The following is a 20,961-nucleotide window of genomic DNA, read 5'->3' on the forward strand; positions in this document are numbered from 1 at the left end:
ATCGCTTCATATTGATTGATTGATGTACTTTATTTAGTAAGACATGAGAACAACAGTACATGGAAGTACAAATTCACAATACAAGGTCTACTAAACTGGAAGACTCATAAAAGCACAGAGCTTGTTTCAAATGAGTTCCCCATGCACACAAATCATGATGACATATAAGAGACAGACAGATATACACAACTACTATAGAATGTCATACAATCAGTTTACAGGTTACTGGTATGAAGAGTGAGAAATATGTACAAAAGGAGAAGGAGAGAGAGGGGGGGGGGGGGGGTAGGGGGGTAGGTTAGGTTAGGACTTAGACAGGGGCCATTTTCCAATTGCAGCCTCCTGAAGGTGTATCTTTAGGGCTGTTTTGAAAGAGAGTAGGGTTTTACACTCCTTTACTCCTTTTGGTAGGGCGTTCCACATTTTTGATGAATAGCATGAGAACGAGTTACTTCCCTTTGTTGAGCCAAAAAAGGGTTGGACAAGGTTTGTGGAGCTGCCTCTGGTATTGTGATCGTGGACATCATTAACATTTTGGAAGTATTTTGACAAATACAGGGGGATCCCAATGTTGTGATATATCTTGAAGACCAGGCCCATAGCAAGTTGCTGTACTCTGTCCGCAACCCTAAGCCATCCAATCCTATCAAAATGATCAGGGGTTAGATGGATTTTGTAGTTGAGGCCAAGAAGTAGCCTTACAAGTTTGTTTTGGGATGTTTGGAGCCTTGTTTTTAAGGCCTTGGTGGTGTTGTGATACCATGAAGTACATGCATAATCGTAATGACCTTGTATGAGGGCCACTGCAAGAGTCTTCAGAGTCTTCTTACTGACTTTACGATCAATACTCCGCAAATAGCGTGTTTTTTTGTGGACCGTTTTGATCGTTTTTTCAGCATTTTTGTCACCAGAGAGGTCAGCCTCCAAGATAGAGCCCAGGTAGGTAATTTCGTTTTTTCTTTTGATGATATCATCACCCGCTTTGATCGTGAAGCTCTCTGCCTTTCTGAGGTTAGGAGTGGACCCAAAGAGGATGCATTCCGTTTTGCCCAGGTGTAATGAGAGCTTGTTGTCGGAGAGCCAGATGCAGATCTTGTTGAGTTCAGAGCTGAGAGTTTTCTCAACCTGCAGCCTGTCCCTGTCCGAGACTAGCAGGGCCGAGTCATCTGCGAACAGGAACAGGTTGCAGTCGCAGGCTGACGACATGTCATTCACATATATTAGGAACAGTAAGGGTCCTAGTATACTTCCTTGGGGAACACCACAAGTCACTGGGAGGGGGGGGGACTGGGTGCCGTTTACTTCCACCACTTGCTCCCTCCCTTCCAGGTAGGATCTCATCCAGTTCACTGACGTGTCATCAAAACCTATTGCTCTGAGCTTATTGATCATAATCGGGTGATTAACGGTGTCAAAAGCCTTCTGGAGGTCCAGCATGACCATGCCGCAATATTTGCCCTTTTCAATCTCTTGTTTGATAGAGTCGTTCAAATAGAGAAGGCATGTGTCAGTGGAGTGGTTTGTTCTGAAGCCAGATTGGAATTTGTAGATTAGATTTTTCTCGGCAAGATACTTGTCGACCTGTTCATAGACTATTTTTTCCATGACTTTCGAGATGGAGCTTAGAATAGAAATAGGGCGGTAGTTGCCAGGGTCTAATTGGTTTCCTTTTTTGAACAGAGGGGTCACCCTTGCTTTTTTGAAGTCGTTGGGGACCTGTCCCTGTGTGGTGGAGAGGTTGAATATGTGGGTAATGATTGGAGCAATGGAGGCGGCTGAGTCTTTTAGAAATTTGGGGGGGATATTGTCGAGGCCTGTGGCTCTGTGTTGATGAAGAGCACTCAATTTTTTAAACACCTCTTCTGTTTTCACAGGGGAGAGTTTAAAGTCATCTTTGCAAACACCCTGTTTTTCGTAAAATGAGACAACATACTCCTCACCATATCTCCCAGAGTGTGGAGGAAGTTTTTCAACCAAATCTGAGGCTACGGTCGTGAAGAATATGTTGAGGATTTTACTCACTTCGTGTTTGGATGAAATGAGAGTGTCATTCACCTTGAGGCTTAAGTTTGAAAGCCTGGTTTTCAATTTTTTGCTGCAGCCTAGGAGGTTCTTGAGTAGCCTCCAAAGCTCTCGTGTTTTTTTTTGATTTTCCTCAATCTTGTCATCGAGGTAGCTTTTTTCTGCTAACAGGAGCATGCTATTTACCTTGTTTCTTAGCTTGTTTTTTTCCTTTTCAAGTTCAGCTACGTGGGATTCGAGACCTTTGTTAAAACATTTGGCTAGTTTGATCCTACTTTTATGAAGCTCATATAAGAACTGTGTTCCAAAAATAAACACGCCACCCCGGCGATTTTACTCATATGGATATGAAGCATCGACTGAAGGTGTAAATGTACACATTTACCGAAAGAGTAACACAATATAAACACTAGAAACGAGTCAAACCCAAAGACTACATTTCCCATGAACGCGGCTGCTGTGGGGACAGTGATATCAGACCTGGAAGTAGTAGTTCTTAAGACTTTTAAGGCAGAATTCATTCCATTTTCGCCAGAAATAGTCTGTATCAAATATGAATGAATGTCATAAACGATGCAGAGCCACGCCCCCTGACAAAAACGCCGGGGTGGTGTGTTTATGCTTGGAACATAGTTCTTATATGACGTGATCTATGATTCCCAACACAAAAAATAAGGCCACAAACCCGTGAAACAGCGCCCTCTAGTGGCAGTGACATCAGACTTCAGTGCTCTATACATGCATTAATTTATTCAATTATATTTTTGGGATGACGTCATTTCTGCTTCTATCATTCTCTCAGAGTCAAGGGATCATTCATAGGTTGGGGAAGAGCGCCCTCTAGTGTAATATCAAAACATAATGATTTAAATGACGTAGATCTGCACCAATGGCAAGGAATGTGTTGATTGATTGATTGAATACTTTATTTAGAAGTGTGCAGAAAAAAACACATGAAAGTATAGTTTAAATACAAGGTCAACTAAATAGGATTGAAAAACCCATGAAAGCCTAATGGCTTGTTTCAAATAGGGTCCTCATGTACTCATATCATAGTGTTAAATGACATTAAATGACAGACAGATATACACTACTACGCAGAACATCATATAAACAGTTTACAAAACGAAAAATAAGAAAAACTAAAATATGTAAAGTAAAAAGTTTGAGAAGAAAAAAGGGGGGGGGGTTAGGTTATGACTTTTACTTAGTTAAAGGACGACTTCACCACTTTTCAACATATCTTCATATAATAGGTCCTCACTAATGCTCATGATTAAATGGTACAATTTTTTTCTAATCAGTCTGTGTCTCAGAGGAGGGCTGTAGACAGTTCAGAAACCTGTCTACCAGTGACATCATCGATGGGGAATCCAAGCTAATAGAAACTGCAGGCTTTGTATTCCTGGAAAGTTGCAATGCAATTATAGATCCCATTGTTCTCGTCTTAATAAAAATCTGAATAAAAAAATTGTAATCTTTTTGGGAAAAAAAATCCTGCCTAACGATGATGTCACTGGTAGACGGGTTTCTGGACTGTCCACAGCCCTCCTATGAGACACAGACCAAGTAGAAAAAAATGGTATAATTTTATCATGAGCATTAGTAAGGACCTATTATATGAAGATATGTTGAAAAGTGGTGAAGTCGTCCTTTAAGTAAAACTGGACAGAATAAACCATGTATGATGTAAGTCTCCCTTTAAGGTGCTGTTAAACAAAAGGGTTTTGTTAAAGTTAAAGACATACAGTTAAAGTATTCATTGTTATATTCAGTAACAGTGCTGTCCCTGTCTCTCCTTGCTCTTTAGCAAACAGAAAATACATTTTCAGGTGGGTTACAAATTTCATCCAATATTAAAGGAGAGAGAACACATTCATCTGCTACAATATTCACCATTTATTTGTTTACAAACAGGTTCGTACATTACATGTTGATGATTTCATTTAAATATATTACAAGTTTCCTTTACTTGTTTAATTCATCCTGCATCATTTTTATTTGTTTTAATTAAATATACAAACAGAAATGAAAAATACAAAAACATAAAAAGGGGGGGGGGGGGGGGGTGGTGGAATAAAGAAGGTAAAAAAAGGGAGGGGGATAGGGATAGCTTTCCTGTAGTACTACTATGTATTTCTGAGTCCCATTTACTCCAGTTTCTTTCAAATTCATCTTCACGGTCGGTTTCTCATTTTAGTAATTCTAAAAGTAATTAAAGTAATTATTTCCATCGGTTTAATCTCTTCGACTTTTATCTTCCAATTATTAATAGATGGTGGGTTTACATCCAACCATTTCTGTGTGATTTGTTTTAAGGCAGCGTTACGTAATATTGTATACAGATATTTATCCCTTTATATTCCTAATGGAATAATACCTAATAAAATATTGATTGGGTGTATGGGTTTCCTTAAGGAAAATGTATTGGTTATATTTATTTTCACTATCTCCCAAAACCTTTTCAATTTTGGGCATAAATAGAAAATGTGTGTATGATTGGCTTCCAGTTCTGCACATTTCCTCCAGCATTCAGCACTGCCTGCTGGTCTACATTTTGATAACATTTTCATTGTTAAAGAAATCCTCAATTTTCCGATACTTGGATTGTGTCGTCTAAAAATGTATTTTGCATGCTTCTTTCCAATAATCTTCCAAAATTGTTATTGATAATTATTTTTCCCATTTCTCTTTGGTATTATCCTCTTTTACCTTAATTTCTTGCATCATTTTATAAAGTTTTGATATTACTCTTTCAACTATTTCTACTCAAAAATTCCAGTAGTCCATGCACTATCTGTCCCTGGTCTCTCTGCTGTTTACAAACATTGAGATTTAAAATAGTTTAACTAGCCGATCTACATAGACACTTTGTGTAATTGTGGAGATGCAGTTTACAGTGGAAAGGTTTCTCTCCAGTGTGGATAAGCTGATGTTTTTTCAGGTCACCTGACCTACTGAAACTCCAATCACATTGTGTAGGGTGGAAAGGTTTCTCTCCAGTGTGGATAAGCTGATGTTTTTTCAGGTCACCTGGGGCATTGAAAATGGTGTTACAATGTTTACAGTGGGAAGGTTTTTTTCTGTAGTATGGATACGCTGGTGTCTCTCAAGGGAACTTGACACATTGAAACTCTTGTCACAATGTTTACATTGGAAAGGTTTTCTCCAGATATGGACACGCTGGTGACTCTTCAGACGACTTTTCAAACTGAAACATTTGTCACACCGATTACATTGAAAAGGTTTTTCTCCAGTGTGCATCATCTGGTGTATCTTAGAATATGAACGGCAAAAACTCTTGTTACACAGTTTACAGTGGAAAGGCTTTTCTCCAGTGTGGATAAGCTGGTGTCTCTTCAAGCAATCTGACCGTTTGAAACTTTGGTCGCATTGGTCACAGGGGAAAGGTGTTTCTCCAGTGTGAACATACTGGTGTGTCTTGAGAAGACATGAAAAGCTGAAACTCTTGTTACACAGTTCACACTGGAAAGGTTTTTCTCCAGCGTGGACACGCTGGTGTATCTTGAGACGATATAAACCTATGAAAATCTTGTTACACAGTTTACACTGGAAAGATTTTTCTCCAGTGTGGACACCCCCACTTGTCTCCCCCAAATCATCACTGTCTTCAGTGACTTCAGTGTCAGATTCAAGCTCAACTTCAACTTCAGAGCAGTGTGAAGTGATGTCTTCATCAACTTCAGCTTTCACTGTTAGTAATATCCCAACAGGGTCCTCTGGTCTTTGAAGTAGCTCTTCCTGTTTCTCTTTAATGTTTGGAGGCTCTGGTTCCTCCTGGAGCAGACTGGGGCTCCTCTCCTGTTTAGGAGAAACCTCCTCTTTACACACAACCATGTGCAGGATGGCTAGGAGCAGAAAAACAACATGATAGTCAACAATGGATTCCTAAAATGTAAATACATTTTTCTATTGTCCATGTTCCATGTTCAAAGCTATTATCTACTAAGACTGACCAAACAGTTACTAAATAAGAATGTGTCTGTCTGGGGTTAATTTAACAAACCACTGTACCGATCAGCGCCAAAGTTTGTGCATATTGACAGTAATAATAATAATAATAATAATAATGGATTGTATTTATAACGCACTTTACATTTACAGGAAATCTCAAAGTGCTTACAGAAGGCAGTAGCATAAGAACAGAAAACATCACACCAATTTAAAAGAAAACAACTAAAAACAATTAAAACATGGGGCATAAAGCCTAGAGGTAAAACCAGCTAAAAAAATGCTTTGCTAAAAAGGTAAGTCTTTAATCCTCTCTTAAAGCAGTCGACCGACTGTGGTGCTCTTAGGTGGACAGGGAGGGCGTTCCACAGTTCGGGTGCGACTGAGCAGAAAGCCCGGTCGCCCATGGTGCGTAGTTTGGCCTTGCAGGTGTTGAGGAGGTTGGTGTTTGAGGAGCGGAGGTGACGGGTCGAGGGTTGTAGGGAGACTAGGTCCTTGAGGTATGAGGGAGCGTTGCCGTGGATGCACTGATGTGTCAACAGGGATATTTTGTATTGGGTCCGGAAAGCAACGGGAAGCCAATGGAGTGAACGGAGGATGGGTGTGATGTGTTCATGTTTGCGCACTCTCATCAGGACCCTAGCAGCGCTGTTCTGAATATACTGAAGCCTTTGAAGGCTTTTGCTAGGGATCCCGATGGTCTGATCCCGAGTAGGCCAAGCAATTATTTTTACATCTAATAATCTGTAAGAAACTTAAACATGACCGTGACTTGCAGCACAATGTACTAAAGTGCAGCCTGTAAGCTTTCTAGTCACCTGATTCGGATGCTATCAATGCAATGAATGGGACATTATCACCTTTTATTAGACCATTGAATGGGCGAAGTACGCAACCTACTTACCTACAAGCGATTTATCAGACCATTCATTGGGTGTTATCAAGACATACTGACCTACCAACGGAGATGACTTAAATAGTTCAGTTTCTGTTTTGGTTTTGGTTTCGGACCATGACGGAGGCACGCAGTCTCAGGCGAACTGGAGCCCCGTGAAGGACCACCGAGGGAGCTAAAGCGACTGAGTTGCCGTCTTGAACGGTGCGACGTTCGCCTGAGCCTACTCAGCGCCGTTGGAGTTTTGTGCCGATAGGCACAGAATCGTAAATCTTGTTGTGGGACTGCTCCGCCTCCAAGTAGGTCAGTAACTCCTGATTACGCCCAATGAATGGTCTGACAAATCGCGGGTAGGTCAGTATATCGCCTACTCATTCAATGGTCTGATAAAACGTGATAATCTCCCATTCAATGCATTGATAGCATTCGAAGCCGGTCTTCTAGTTAAGTGCCATGCACTGAAATCTAGAAATAGTTGAAGATAAATATTTTAACCTAATTTCCAGTGAAACGGGCTAGGTGACTCTGAGGCAATCACAACTGAGTTTTCCAGCTCAATGTTTACAACAGTCACACAGTGTACATAATGTGATTTAAAGTATGTAATCTAAACGTTACGTTGTACACTGTCAGTGCTACAAGGCAGTGCCGAATGAAGTGTATGTTACTGCACTATTTCTCACCTCAAATGTTCTTGGAAACCAAAAATGTACAATGTGGTGCAGTTTTTCTTTTGTATTGCATCTTTAATAATTCCTATGCATATTGATTGAGTCATTTATTGATTGAATACTTTATTAGTCAAAGATGTGAATAGCACAGAAAAAAAGGATAACACAAAAAGTCTTATAATATCCGGATATTATAATTGTCACAGTTTTTGCAAAGATTATCGTATAGCTAAAATACGTACTGAGGTGTGGGTGGTCTTCAGGTTCCTCCTGTTTAATAGAAATGTCCCTGGCTGAGTCTGGAGAGTTCATCTTCACCTGCAGTCTGGACTCCACACACTGGGTCTGAAATGAACAAATTGAATAATGTCTTTAATACCAAAAAACAAACAATGATATGATGAAAGGATGTCCTTTTCGGGGGAGAAAAACAAAAGAATGATGTAATGATATGATGAAATGATGTTCTTACGTCTAATGTGCTGAAATTGCTAAATAAACACAAAGTTTAAAACAAACAAAATAATTACTGGAGATCCAGCAGTGGTGTCAAAAATAATGATTTGAAGCCAACTTTCCAATTTATGAATCTTGGGTTCAAAGATTGTGGGATTTATATATTAGGGAAGCAATCACACTTAATTTAAGATTACACAAGGAAATACATGTATCAAAAGGTGGACTCCTGCAATGCAAACAATGGTCTTAAGTAAATAAGGTGAAAGTAGCCCATCTGTTCTTAATGTTTCTGCCGCTATGCATCCCATCTTGCTACAATAATTGAGGCCCGGTCCGGCAGCCTGTATTTCTGCGTACGGACTACTAGATTAGAGCCAAGCAGTTGTCCAAACTCATGGCTCTGGCTTGGCAACCATCTTCTTTTCCACCATTGCCACAATGTACAGTTTATATGAAACTTAAATATTAAGCAATAATATTCCAGAAGCACCGGAAGTGGTCTGACGTCACTTACGTCACAAATTAGGCACAAATTAGGAGAACAGATCTACAAGGCAACAACGCGTCACACCTCGACGCATTGTTGCCTTGAAGATCTCACCTCTTGAAAGCAAGTCCAAATAAGCAACTACACTTCAGTAACAAGCCCAAACAAAAGCAACCCGCAACTATGAATATTTACAAGCGACGTTACAGGAAAATAAGCCCAATGTCGCTTAGAACCAGTGTTGATTTCGTTAACGAAAACGAAACGAAATATGTTCGTCAACGCATATTTTTCAAACGACGAAGACGAGATGAGACGAGACCACCACCCACATGAATAAACAATAACTGGGACTAAATCATTATGCAATTTCGTTGACTAATAAAGACGAGACGAAAATGTAGTTCACTAAATAAAAACTAGACTAAAATCTATGGTCATTTTAGTTGACTAACGAAGACGAGACTAAATATATTATATATTTATTATATGATTTTGTCACTCCCTGTCTCCTTTGATGCGCAGCGCAGTGCATGCTGTTCCTCACTCACACACCCCCTTTCTAAGTCGCAGCCGCACACACACACACACACACACACACACACACACACACACACACACACACACACACACACACACACACACACACACACACACACACACACACACACACAACCGTCAAATGAGTGGCACTGTGGCAGGAGGATTCAGATTTCAGAGCGAAACTTTACAAAATAAAACAGTAAAGTGCTTCGCACGGTGCTCGGGAGAAAGAGAAGAGGTGATATTTTCGCTATCGATGTGGAGAACAAAACAATGCTTGATTTTATCCGAAGGCAAGCAATGTGGTCACAAGATAGCAGGGAAAAACACAACAAACTTGAAGAGACACAAGCGTTCACCACAAATAAATCGAGTTAAGTTGACAAAAGGTTTGGTGGGGGTTGTTTACAACGTAACAAACTTAAACCTGGTGTTTGCACTTTGTCCATTTACAGCCCGTACATCTACACAAACGTTCAGATTTCAAATATAAAGTGCTTACCATATGGCCAGGGATGTTACAACTCTGTTCGGGTAACTCATATTTACCGTATTGTTCAATAAAAAACATTTTAATCCGATCGGTGGCCATTTTCTCCGTATTTTCTCCACGCTTTCAACTACGTGACCCTATCGGTTGGGAGGTGTAATTGCACTCTGATACACTATAACTCTATGAGAAAATGACCGCTAAAATGCTTTTTATTGAACAATACGGAAGATACGGGTACTTATACCCACCCGTAAATAGTAAATTGTAAATTGTAACACCCGTGGCCACGGAATAAGCACTTTATATTTGAAATCCGAACGTAGATGTACGGGCTGTAGATGGAGACAGTGCAAAAAAGAGGTTGAAGTTTCGTCATGACTGTCATAATATGAACGTCATGTAATATGTAGTTTGCTGCTATAAATCTAGTAGCAGCAAGCGAACCATAGTAACTTGTAAACAACCCAGTGTGCAGATTGTGCACAAAACATGTGGGCAGCTATACATGGATGCAAACAAGTAATATTTAGGTGACACACTCACCGTTTCCAAAATAACATTAGGACAAAAACTTTTTTTTAGCTGACCTTGTATTGGAACTGTACTATCATGTGCTTTGTTTCTGCAAACTTCTAAAAACAGTATTCAATCAATCAATCAATTAATCAATCACACTACTACTAGTGAATAATTTGTGAGTAGTTTATATTTACCCCGGTATCTGTCACCTTTTTCATTCTCAATGAGAACCACTTACTGGTAAACTTGACCTGAGTTGGCTCTGTCTGTACTTAGTTGGACTGCTTTTTCCTTCTAGTCCAAATCTCTTTGCCAGAAATAACCAATCTACAAGCTCTACAAGCTTTTTGGCTTATGTTTTCCCCTTAGAATATAGATGCTGGGATTCAACTTCAAGTGGTTAAGTCCATGTGGCACTTCATTTTATTCATTTTTTCATCTGAGATGTATTTTATTTATTTTAATGCAAGCATTGGTGTGTCTGTGAATTGTTATAGTTTAAAATAAATATACAAGTTCAATCAGAACATGTTCCATGTCTAGGTGTATTCCTTAAAATTGCATTTTTCATCAAAAGGAAGAGAGGAAATGCTATGTGAAATATTTTTAGATTAGATGGAAATGTTCTATATTATCTGCTGACAAAAAAAAGTAAAGGACTAATATAATTGTCATGACTAAAACTTGACTAAAATGTCAACAGTTTTCTTGGACTAAGATAAAGACTAAAATGCACAACTTTTAGTCGACTAAAACTAGACTAAATTAAAAAAAAGGATGAGTTAGACTAAATGTGATAAAAAACAACCGTCATTGAAACTGGACTAAAACTGGACTAAGACTAAGAAATAGCTGACGAAATCAACACTGCTTAGAACAGGGGTTTTCAACATTTTAGTACTTTTACTTTAGGTACTTTAAGTATATTTTGATGCCAATACTTTTGTACTTTTACTGAACATTGGCCTTTTACTTGTTGTAACAGAGTAGCCTATTTCTTAACATTGTTTGCTACTTTTACTTAAGTAAAATATGATATCTGACTACTTCTTCCACCACTGAATAGCGGAGCTTTTTTTCACTCACTGTAGCCTATACTGTTTGATGGTGTCGTTTGAACTTTATAGGCTATAAATAAATAAGAAGTAATGAGGGTCTCACTATAGGCCTAGTGTGTTTTGGACAATCCTCAAATTTGAAGAACAAAGTGATGTGCAGTAGCTGATGTGTTGTCGGTCCACAGGTATTTGAAAATCCAAGTTCCTCCACTCTTTACAGTGGCGTACCCACCATAGAGGCAAGGCCCAACTAAAATCTCGCCTCCCCTAGAAAATAAAGTAAAAGACTGACTGAGAAACAGGCAGTGAAAAAGAATCCAAACAGAAAACTGGCCGTCGGGCCATTAGCCCGCCAGACCGCCAAATGGGGGGGGGGGGGGGGGGGGGGGGGGGCAAAACAAAATCACGCCTGCCCTAAACGTAATTCCTGGGAACGCCACTGACTCTTTATAAAACGTATGACAATAAATCAAAATAAAATAATAGCCTATACCAGTGGTTCTCAAACTTTTTCATGTCAAGGACCCCCAAATTGACACTTATTAGCCCGCGGACCACCATTTGAAAAGATACGCCAGGGACCACAATAAGAGAAGATTTATACGGCTTTCTAGCAGTGATTCTCAACCATTTTAGTTTCAAGGACCCCCAGTTTGACATGTATTAGGCTACGGAACCCCATTTAATGGCATTTATACCTCCGGGACTCGAATTTATATTATAAAATCAATGTTAATTTAACTCTGAGAGTGTACAAATGGAACCAAATGGACCCGTTAGGGTCCATTTGGCTCCATTTGTACACTCTCACAGTTACAGAACCATAAGGGTCCATTTGGTTCCAATCCATCATTTAGCTGGGGACCCCCTGGAACCGCCTCAAGTACCCCTGGGGGTCCCCGTACCCCACTTTGAAAACCAATGGCCTATACTATATGTATATCAAACATGCACAAAGCACTATTTTTTTTCACTCTGCGTTCTCTCTGTCAGACTGTTGTTCTCTGAACACACCAGCCATGGGACCACGCAAAAAAACATCACTGGACTTTTGCAAAGGCGACTGCCTCGCGCAACAGCTGATTATTTAATTGCGTTGCTTTATTTCCTTTACTTGCTAAGATATTGCGCTCCTTACCTCGCTAACACATCTGCTCTTGAAACGCCTTGGATGAAGACGGTCATATATATAGCTCTTGCTGGATAGGACTAGCGTTAGCAGCTATGCTAACACTAGCGTTAGCAGCTATGCTAACACTAGCCCAGAAACATGACTGTCAGCGTAACGAGCGTCATGTGAACCATGGCTATGCTAACACACTCTCCTAAGACCTATTGTTATCTTATCTTATTGTGTGAGCTACAATATAAACGTTGTTATTAAGTGACACAAGAGGAATCTGACCTGAAATAAGGAGAACGTTCAACTATGAACGCAGCTGCTGCCGTGGGAGACTGCCTGTGTTGCCATTACTTGTCACATTTTGTGAGAGAAATAAGCAACCGGGTCTGGGAAAATAAGCCCAAAAGAAGTGACTACATGAGTTTAAACATAGCTATACGTAACTTGAAAATAGCCGGTCTACAAGCTCACAAGGCATCGCGATGAGTTGTGAGCTTGTAGATCTGCTAGTTTCAAAACATCTTGAAATAAAAGGTTTTTATTTTTAAGAACACAAATCACGGGCAAAAAACAGATGGGGATTATAGGGACAAATACAAATTAATTTGGGGGTCCATGACATGAAAGTATGTGAGAACTACTCGTTAAAATAATTTAGAAAATGTGTGAAACAAGTCCAAATAAGCAACTACACTTTCGAAACAAGCCCAAAAAAATCATTGTAGATTTTGATCATTTAAAAAACATAGGGGTACATTAACCACTTATATACATTTCGGCCATTTGAAAATAGCAGATCTACAAGCTCACAATGCGTTGCGATGCCACATGTTGTGAGCATGCTATTTAAAAAGATTTTCATACATTTTATACATTTGAAAACTTGTGAAATGGGACACTCTGCATAATGAGTAGGCTACTTTCAGTATTTTAAGTACATTTTGATACCAATACCTTTGTACTTTTACTCAAGAAAATGTTGAATTCCAGACTTTTACTTGTAACCAAGTATTTCTACCTTGCAGTATTGATACTTTTACTTAAGTAAAACATGTGAGTACTTCTTCCATCACTGCTATTATTGTACATGATCATCATTTGTTGTTTTCAGGAAAGGGAAGGACAGAGTCGCCTTGATAAGAGTAAGCTGCGTTCACAACAAAAGAAACCGAACAATGAATCAGCTTTTATTTTCAATGTTATCTCTATGCAAATCAGCTTTTTAAATGTTTTGATGAGCTTTTAAAAGCTTAAATAGAAAAGCGTTCTTTTTGAGAAAGAAGCCAGAGAACCAAGACCTCATCCTTGAAGCTGCTTTTTTTTGTGTTCAGCTTCCTTTGGTGTGAACGCAGCATTAGACTGTCAACATATTATGACCAGTTTGAGGCTAGATAGAGAAGAGCAAGGAAACGACAGGAACAGGTCACCGTCATATAATCAAATGATAATAATCACAGATGGACATAACTACCCCCACACATCCTTGGTACAAATGTGTACATTTTAAGGTGATGTGTGAGAATACAAGCCTGTCTGATATGTATTTGCCAATACAGAGAGCACAGAGCAGCAAAGAAGGCATTTATTGTCATAAACCAACATTGTGTTGTCTCTATTTAACCACCAGGTGTCACCATCGCATTGAAGACTTAGCAAAATGTAGTTCTGGCTGTCCTTATAACACACAAACACACACACACACACACACACACACACACACACACACACACACACACACACACACACACACAGTCATATTAATCCTTCAATTCCTATTATGTATATATGTGGAACGTTGTGAGCTTGTAGATCGGCTATTTGAACTATTTTAAAATGTTTTCTCAAAAGATATCGCCCTCAACATAGAGACCTGTCTGTCTCTCCTCAAAAGATCTACAGAGGGTAATACATGCATTCATTTATTCAATTATATTTTTGGGATGACGTCATTTCTGCTTCTATCATTCTCTCAGAGTCAAGGGATCATTCATAGGTTGGGGAAGAGCGCCCTCTACGTAATATAAAAAAAATAATGATTAAAATGACGTAGATCTGCATCAATGGCAGGGAATGTGTTGATTGATTGATTGAATACTTTATTTAGAAGTGTGCAGAAAAAAGCACATGAAAGTATAGTTTGAATACAAGGTCAACTAAATAGGATTGAAAAACCCATGAAAGCCTAATGGCTTGTTTCAAATAGGGTCCTCATGTACTCAAATCATAGTGTTAAATGACAGACAGATATACACATAGTAGTGTATATCTGTCTGTCATTTAATGTCACAAAATTAAAAATAAGAAAAACTAAAAAGTACAGTAAAAAGTTCCAGAAGAAAAAAGGGGGGTTTAGGTTATGACTTTTACTTAGAACCCATTTATCAGCTACAATATTCACCATTTATTTGTTTACAAACATTTCATTTTTTCCTTTATTGCAAGTTCGTATATTACATGTTATTGATTTCATTTAATTATCTTACAAGTTCTCTTTACTTGTTTAATTCATCCTCCATCATTTTTATTTGTTTTAATTACATATACAAACAGAAATTAATAATACAAAACAATTAAAAGGGGAGGTGGAATAAAGAAGGTAAAATAAGAGAGAAAAAAGAAAACAAAAGGGTAGGGATTGCTTTCCTGTATTTCTGAGTCCCATTTACTCCAGTTTCTTTCAAATTCATCTTCACGGTTTCTCATTTTTTAAGTAATTCTTTCCATCTCTTTAATCTCTTCGACTGTTATCTTCCAATTATTAATAGATGGTGGGTTTACGGCAGCGATACGTAATATTGTATACAGATATTTATCCCTGTATATTTCTAATGGAATAATACCTAATCAAATATTGATTGGGTGTATGGGTTTCCTTAAGGAAAATGTATTGGTAATATTTATTTTCACAATCTCCCAAAACCTTTTCAATTTTGGGCATAAATAATGTGTAAAATAAATAATGTGCATAGAAAATGTGTGTATGATTGGCTTCCAGTTCTGCACATTTCCTCCAGCATTCAGCACTGCCTGCTGGTCTATATTTTGATAACATTTTGGTTGTTACAGAAATCCTCATATTCATTTTCCAAGCAAAGTCTTTCCAATACTTGGATTGTGTCGTCTTAAAAAGTATTTTGCATGCTTCTTTCCAATAATCATCCAAAATTGTTACTGACAATTCTTTTTCCCCAATTATCTTTGGTATTATCCTCTTTTACCCTAATTTCTTGCAATATTTTATAAAGTTTTGATATTTTACTCTTTTCACTATTTCTATTTTTGCTCACAAATTCCAGCAGCCCATGCATTATCTCTCCCTGGTCTCTGTGCTGTTTACAAACATTGAGAGTTAAAATAGTTTAACTAGCCGATCTACATAGACACTTTGTGTAATCGTGGAGATGTTGTTTACAGTGGAAAGGTTTCTCTCCAGTGTGGATACGCTGGTGTCTCTCCAGGTCACCTGACCTACTGAAACTCCTATCACATTATGTAGGGTGGAAAGGTTTCTCTCCAGTGTGGATAAGCTGATGTTTTTTCAGGTCACCTGTGGTATTGAAAATGTTGTTACAATGTTTACAGTAGGAAGGTTTTTTTCTCTAGTATGGATACGCTGGTGTCTCTCGAGGGAACTTGACACATTGAAACATTTGTCACAATGTTTACATTGAAAAGGTTTTTCTCCAGTGTGGATACGCTTATGTCTCTTCAGTTCAAATGGCGTAAAGAAACTCTTGTCACAATGTTTACATTGGAAAGGTTTTCTCCAGACATGGACACGCTGATGACTCTTCAGGCTACTTGACACACTGAAACTTTTGTCACACCGATTACATTGAAAAGGTTTTTCTCCAGTGTGGATACGCTTATGTCTCTTCAGTTCAAATGGCATAAAGAAACTTTTGTCGCAATGTTCACAGTGGAAAGGTTTTTCTCCAGTGTGGATATATTGGTGTCTCTTCAAGTTTTCAGACCGTGTGAAACTATTGTCGCAATGTTCACAGTGGAAAGGTTTTTCTCCAGTGTGGACAAGCTGATGATTCTTCAGGCTACTTGACACACTGAAACATTTGTCACACCGATTACATTGAAAAGGTTTTTCTCCAGTGTGGATACGCTTGTGTCTCTTCAGGTCAGATGGTGTAAAGAAACTCTTGTTACAATGTTTACAGTGGAAAGGTTTTTCTCCAGTGTGGATACGCTTGTGTCTCTTCAGGTCAGATGGCGTAATGAAACTCTTGTTACAATGTTTACAGTGGAAAGGTTTTTCTTCAGTGTGGATACGCTTATGTCTCTTCAGGTCAGATGGCGTAATGAAACTCTTGTTACAATGTTTACAGTGGATTTTTTTTCCTCCAGTACGGATACACTTATGTCTCTTCAGTTCAGATGGCGTAATGAAACTCTTGTCGCAATGTTCACAGTGGAAACATTTTTCTCCGGTGTGGACATACTGGTGTCTCTTCAAGTTTTCAGACCGTGTGAAACTATTGTCGCAATGTTCACAGTGGAAAGGTTTTTCTCCAGTGTGGACACCCGCAAATGTCTCCCCCCAATCATCACTGTCTTCAGCGACTTCAGTGTCAGATTCAAACTTAACTTCAACTTCAGAGCAGTGTGAAGTGATGTCTTCATCAACTTCAGCTTTCACTGCTAGTAATGTCAACATTGACCCAACAGGGTCCTCTGGTCTTTGAAGTAGCTCTTTCTGTTCCTCTTTAATCTTTGGAGGCTCTGGTTCCTCCTGGAGCAGACTGGGGCTCCTCTCCTGTTTAGGAGAAACCTCCTCTTTACACACAACCATGTGCAGGATGGCTAGGAGCAGAAAAATAACATGATAGTCAACACTGGATTCTTAAAATGTAAATCTATTGTTCCATCTTCCATGTTCCATGTACAAAGCTAATATCTACTAAGACTGACCAAACAGTTACTAAATAAGAATCCGTCTGTGTCTGGGGCTAATTTAACAAACCACTGTTTGTTTGTATGCTGCCAGTAGGCCAAGAACATCTAATAATCTGTAAGAGACTGAAACATGACCATGACTTGCAGCACAATGTACTAAAGTGCAGCCTGTAAGCTTTCTAGTGAAGTGCCATGGACTGAAATCGGGAAATAGTTGAAGAAGATATACTTATTTGAATGTTGTTGACCACTTAAAGACCAGCTGAAATGGCTTTTTGCAACCATATTTTAACCTAATTTCCAGTGAAACAGGCTGGGTGACTCTGAGGCAATCACAACTGAGTTTTCACGCTCAATGTTTACAACAGTCACACAGCGTACATAATTTGATTTAAAGTATGTGATCCAAACGTTACGTTGTACACTGTCACTGCAACAAGGCAGTGCCGAATCAAGTGTTACTGCACTATTTCCCACCTCAAATGTTTTTGGAAACCAAAAATGTACAATGTGGTGCAGTTTTTCTTTTGTATTGCATATGTAATGATGCCTATGCATATTGATTGAGTCATTGATTGATTGATTGATTGATTGATTTAATACTTTATTAGTCAAAAATGTGAATAGCACAGAGGTACAGTAAAAAAGGGTAACACAAAAAGTCTAATAATATCCGGATATTATAATCGTCACAGTTTTTGCAAAGATTATCGTATAGTTAAAATACGTACTGAGGTGTGGGTGGTCTTCAGGTTCCTCCTGTTTAATAGAAATGTCCCTGGCTGAGTCTGGAGAGTTCATCTTCACCTGCAGTCTGGACTCCACACACTGGGTCTGAAATGAACAAATTGAATAATGACTTTAATACCAAAAAACAAACAATGATATGATGAAAGGATGTCCTTTTAGGGGGAGAAAAACAAAAGAATGATGTAATGATATGATGAAATGATGTTCTTACGTCTAATGTGCTGAAATTGCTAAATAAACACAAAGTTTAAAACAAACAAAATAATTACTGGAGATCCAGCAGTGGTGTCAAAAATAACGATTTGAAGTCAACTTTCCAAAATATGAATCTTGGGTTCAAAGATCGTGGGATTTATATATTAGAGAAGCAATCACACTTAATTTAAGATTACACAAGGAAATACATTTATCAAAAGATGGACTCCTGCAATGCAAACAATGGTCTTAAGTAAATAAGGTGTAAGTAGCCCATCTGTTCTTAATGTTTCTGCTGCCATGCATCCCATCTTGCTACAATTATTGAGGCCCGGTCCGGCAGCCTGTATTTCTGCGTACGGACTACTAGATTAGAGCCAAGCAGTTGTCCAATTCTCTCCCAACTTGCTACAAAAATCGCTCATGGCTCTGGCTTGGCAACCATCTTCTTTTCCACCATTGCCACGATGTACAGTTTATATGAAACTTAAATATTAAGCAATAATATTCCAGAAGCACCGGAAGTGGTCTGACGTCACTTACGTCACAAATTAGGCACAAATTAGGAGAACAGATCTACAAGCCAACAACGCGTCACGCCTCGACGCGTTGTTGCCTTGAAGATCTCACCTCTTGAAAGCAAGCCCAAATAAGCAACTACACTTCAGTAACAAGCCCAAACAAAAGCAACCCGCAACTATGAATATCTACAAGCGACATTACATGAAAATAAGCCCAATGTCGCTTATAATAAGCAGACCTGGCAACACTGATTGCCACACATGCCTGAGTCGCACAGCACAAACACAGGATAACACACACACACACTTTCAATTCAATGGCAGTTTAAGGTCTAATATCATTTGCAAACATATGGTGGACATGGAACAATAACATCAGGGACACAACTTCAGGTTTCACCGTGCTCTGTTGAGTTTCATACACATGGTAGATCATGGAGGTTCCCATAGAACCTCGGCTATTTTCACAATTGTGAAATTTGAAATTTCACACTGTTTGCGTCTTTCTTATATTATTTGGCAATTTTGGCCAATGTTTGACCAGTTTTTAAATAGTGTAGTTTGTTGATGACTTTTGATACAGTAATGGTATTTTTGGTATAAAAAAAGGTCTTAAAAGTCCTTAAATTGTCACTTCACAATTATCTGGGGACCCCCCAAAATCATATGGAGAACCACTTGTGGGTCCTGACCCACAAGTTGAGAACCACTGCCATAGAGAACACACACACACACACACACACACACACACACACACACACACACACACACACACACACACACACACACACACACACACACACACACACACACACACACTCTCTTTGGTATTCTGCCCGGTATTAAGGGTTGATTGGTTGATTGATTGAATACTTTAAAAGACACAGGAAAGTACAGTTCAATACAAGGTCTGGATTTAAAACCCAAGAAAGCCTATGGCTTGTTTCCATTGGGGTCCTTTGTACTCAATTCATGGAGGTTAGCCTCCTCTACTTTTAGCATTTAGCTCCGCTTCTGTAAATGTGAATAGATGCATGCATTCTAAATTAGCCGTCGGTTAACAACATGGTGTAAAATGATCATGAGGTTCCACAACACATTCCAACATCAACAACAACAACAACAACAACACATCTGCTCTTGCAAAGCCTTGGATGAAGACTAGCTGTATATAGGACCGTCTTCATCTAGCTGTAGTATACAACCCTCGTAGACGTATTTATGATTCTGACGTTTTCAATCTAGAAGAGTTGTAGGGTTCACGCCCCATGGAGACATGGACTTTCTGCACTATGCCCCGCAAAGTACTCCAAACATGTACACATTGAAAATAAAGGTGCTTACCTCAAAGCCCTAAATGTTAACTACTTCTACGGGGTAGTAGTTTAATGTAATAATCCATATCTTTCAATAAAGAAGTGTTTTAATGCCGTCTGTGGCCGAACGCCATTTCTTCACCCTCGTTTACTTCCTGTTTACATTTAGTGTAATTCCGGGTTTCAGCGGATGCGCCCCCTCACTACCCGTCACTACCGCCCATTGGGAACTTCCGACAGAATCGGCCACAGACGGCAATAAAACACTTCTTTATTGAAAGATATGGATTATTACATTAAACTACTACCCCGTAGAAGTAGTTAACATTTGGGGCTTTGGGGTAAGCACATTTATTTTCCATGTGTACACGTTTGGAGTACTTTGCTGGGCATAGTGCAGAAAGTCCATGTCTCCATGGGGCGTGAACCCTACAACTATCGTAGATTGAAAACGTCAGAATCATAAATACGTCTACGAGAGTTGTATTCTACAGCTAGATGAAGACGGTCATCTGTATATAGCTCTTGCTTGCTAGGACTAGCGTTAGCAGCTATGCTAACCCTAGCGTTAGCAGCTTTGCTTTGCTTTTTTGCTTTGCTAGCTATGCTAACACTAGCCCAGAAACATGACTGTCAGCTTAACGAGCGTCATGTGAACCATAGCTATGCTAACACACTCTCCTAAGACCTATTGTTATCTTATCTTATTGTGTGAGCTACAATATAAACGTTAGTTATTAAGTGACACAAGAGGAATCTGACCTGAAATAAGGAGAACGTTCAACTATGAACGCAGCTGCTGCCGTGGGAGACTGCCAGTGTTGCCACGACTTGTCGGATTTTGTGAGAGAAATAAGCAACCAGGTCTGGGGAAAACAAGCCCAAAAGAAGCGACTACATGAGCACACAAGGCGTCGCGTCGTGATGCATTGTGAGCTTGTAGATCTGCTATTTTCAAAACATCTTGAAACAAAATGTCAATACTTGGAAGATTTTTTTTTTGGAGACATTCTAACAACACAAATCTGG

At 39.0% G+C, this 20,961-nt stretch overlaps 2 protein-coding genes across 2 annotated transcripts; both read right to left on the reverse strand.

Annotated features, from left to right (window-relative positions):
- Positions 1-5,046: 5,046 nt before the first annotated feature.
- LOC311048042 (uncharacterized protein) lies at positions 5,047-12,571 on the reverse strand (the record flags this gene model as incomplete). The annotated part of the gene is made up of 3 exons (XM_084061048.1): positions 12,525-12,571; positions 7,803-7,905; positions 5,047-5,891 (listed from the first exon to the last, which is right to left on the reverse strand). Exons 2-3 carry the CDS (start codon positions 7,870-7,872, stop codon positions 5,047-5,049), a joined length of 915 nt encoding a protein of 304 aa, XP_083917174.1. The 5' UTR covers positions 7,873-7,905; positions 12,525-12,571.
- Positions 12,572-14,897: 2,326 nt separating this feature from the next.
- On the reverse strand, positions 14,898-17,046 carry LOC311047930 (uncharacterized protein; the record flags this gene model as incomplete). The annotated part of the gene is made up of 1 exon (XM_084060882.1): positions 14,898-17,046. One exon carries the CDS (start codon positions 17,044-17,046, stop codon positions 15,781-15,783), a length of 1,266 nt encoding a protein of 421 aa, XP_083917008.1. The 3' UTR covers positions 14,898-15,780.
- Between the last annotated feature and the right edge of the window lie 3,915 nt (positions 17,047-20,961).

The sequence above is a fragment of the Gymnoscopelus microlampas genome (genome assembly GCF_963454915.1).
Source record: "Gymnoscopelus microlampas genome assembly, chromosome: 6".
Lineage (NCBI taxonomy): Eukaryota > Metazoa > Chordata > Actinopteri > Myctophiformes > Myctophidae > Gymnoscopelus > Gymnoscopelus microlampas.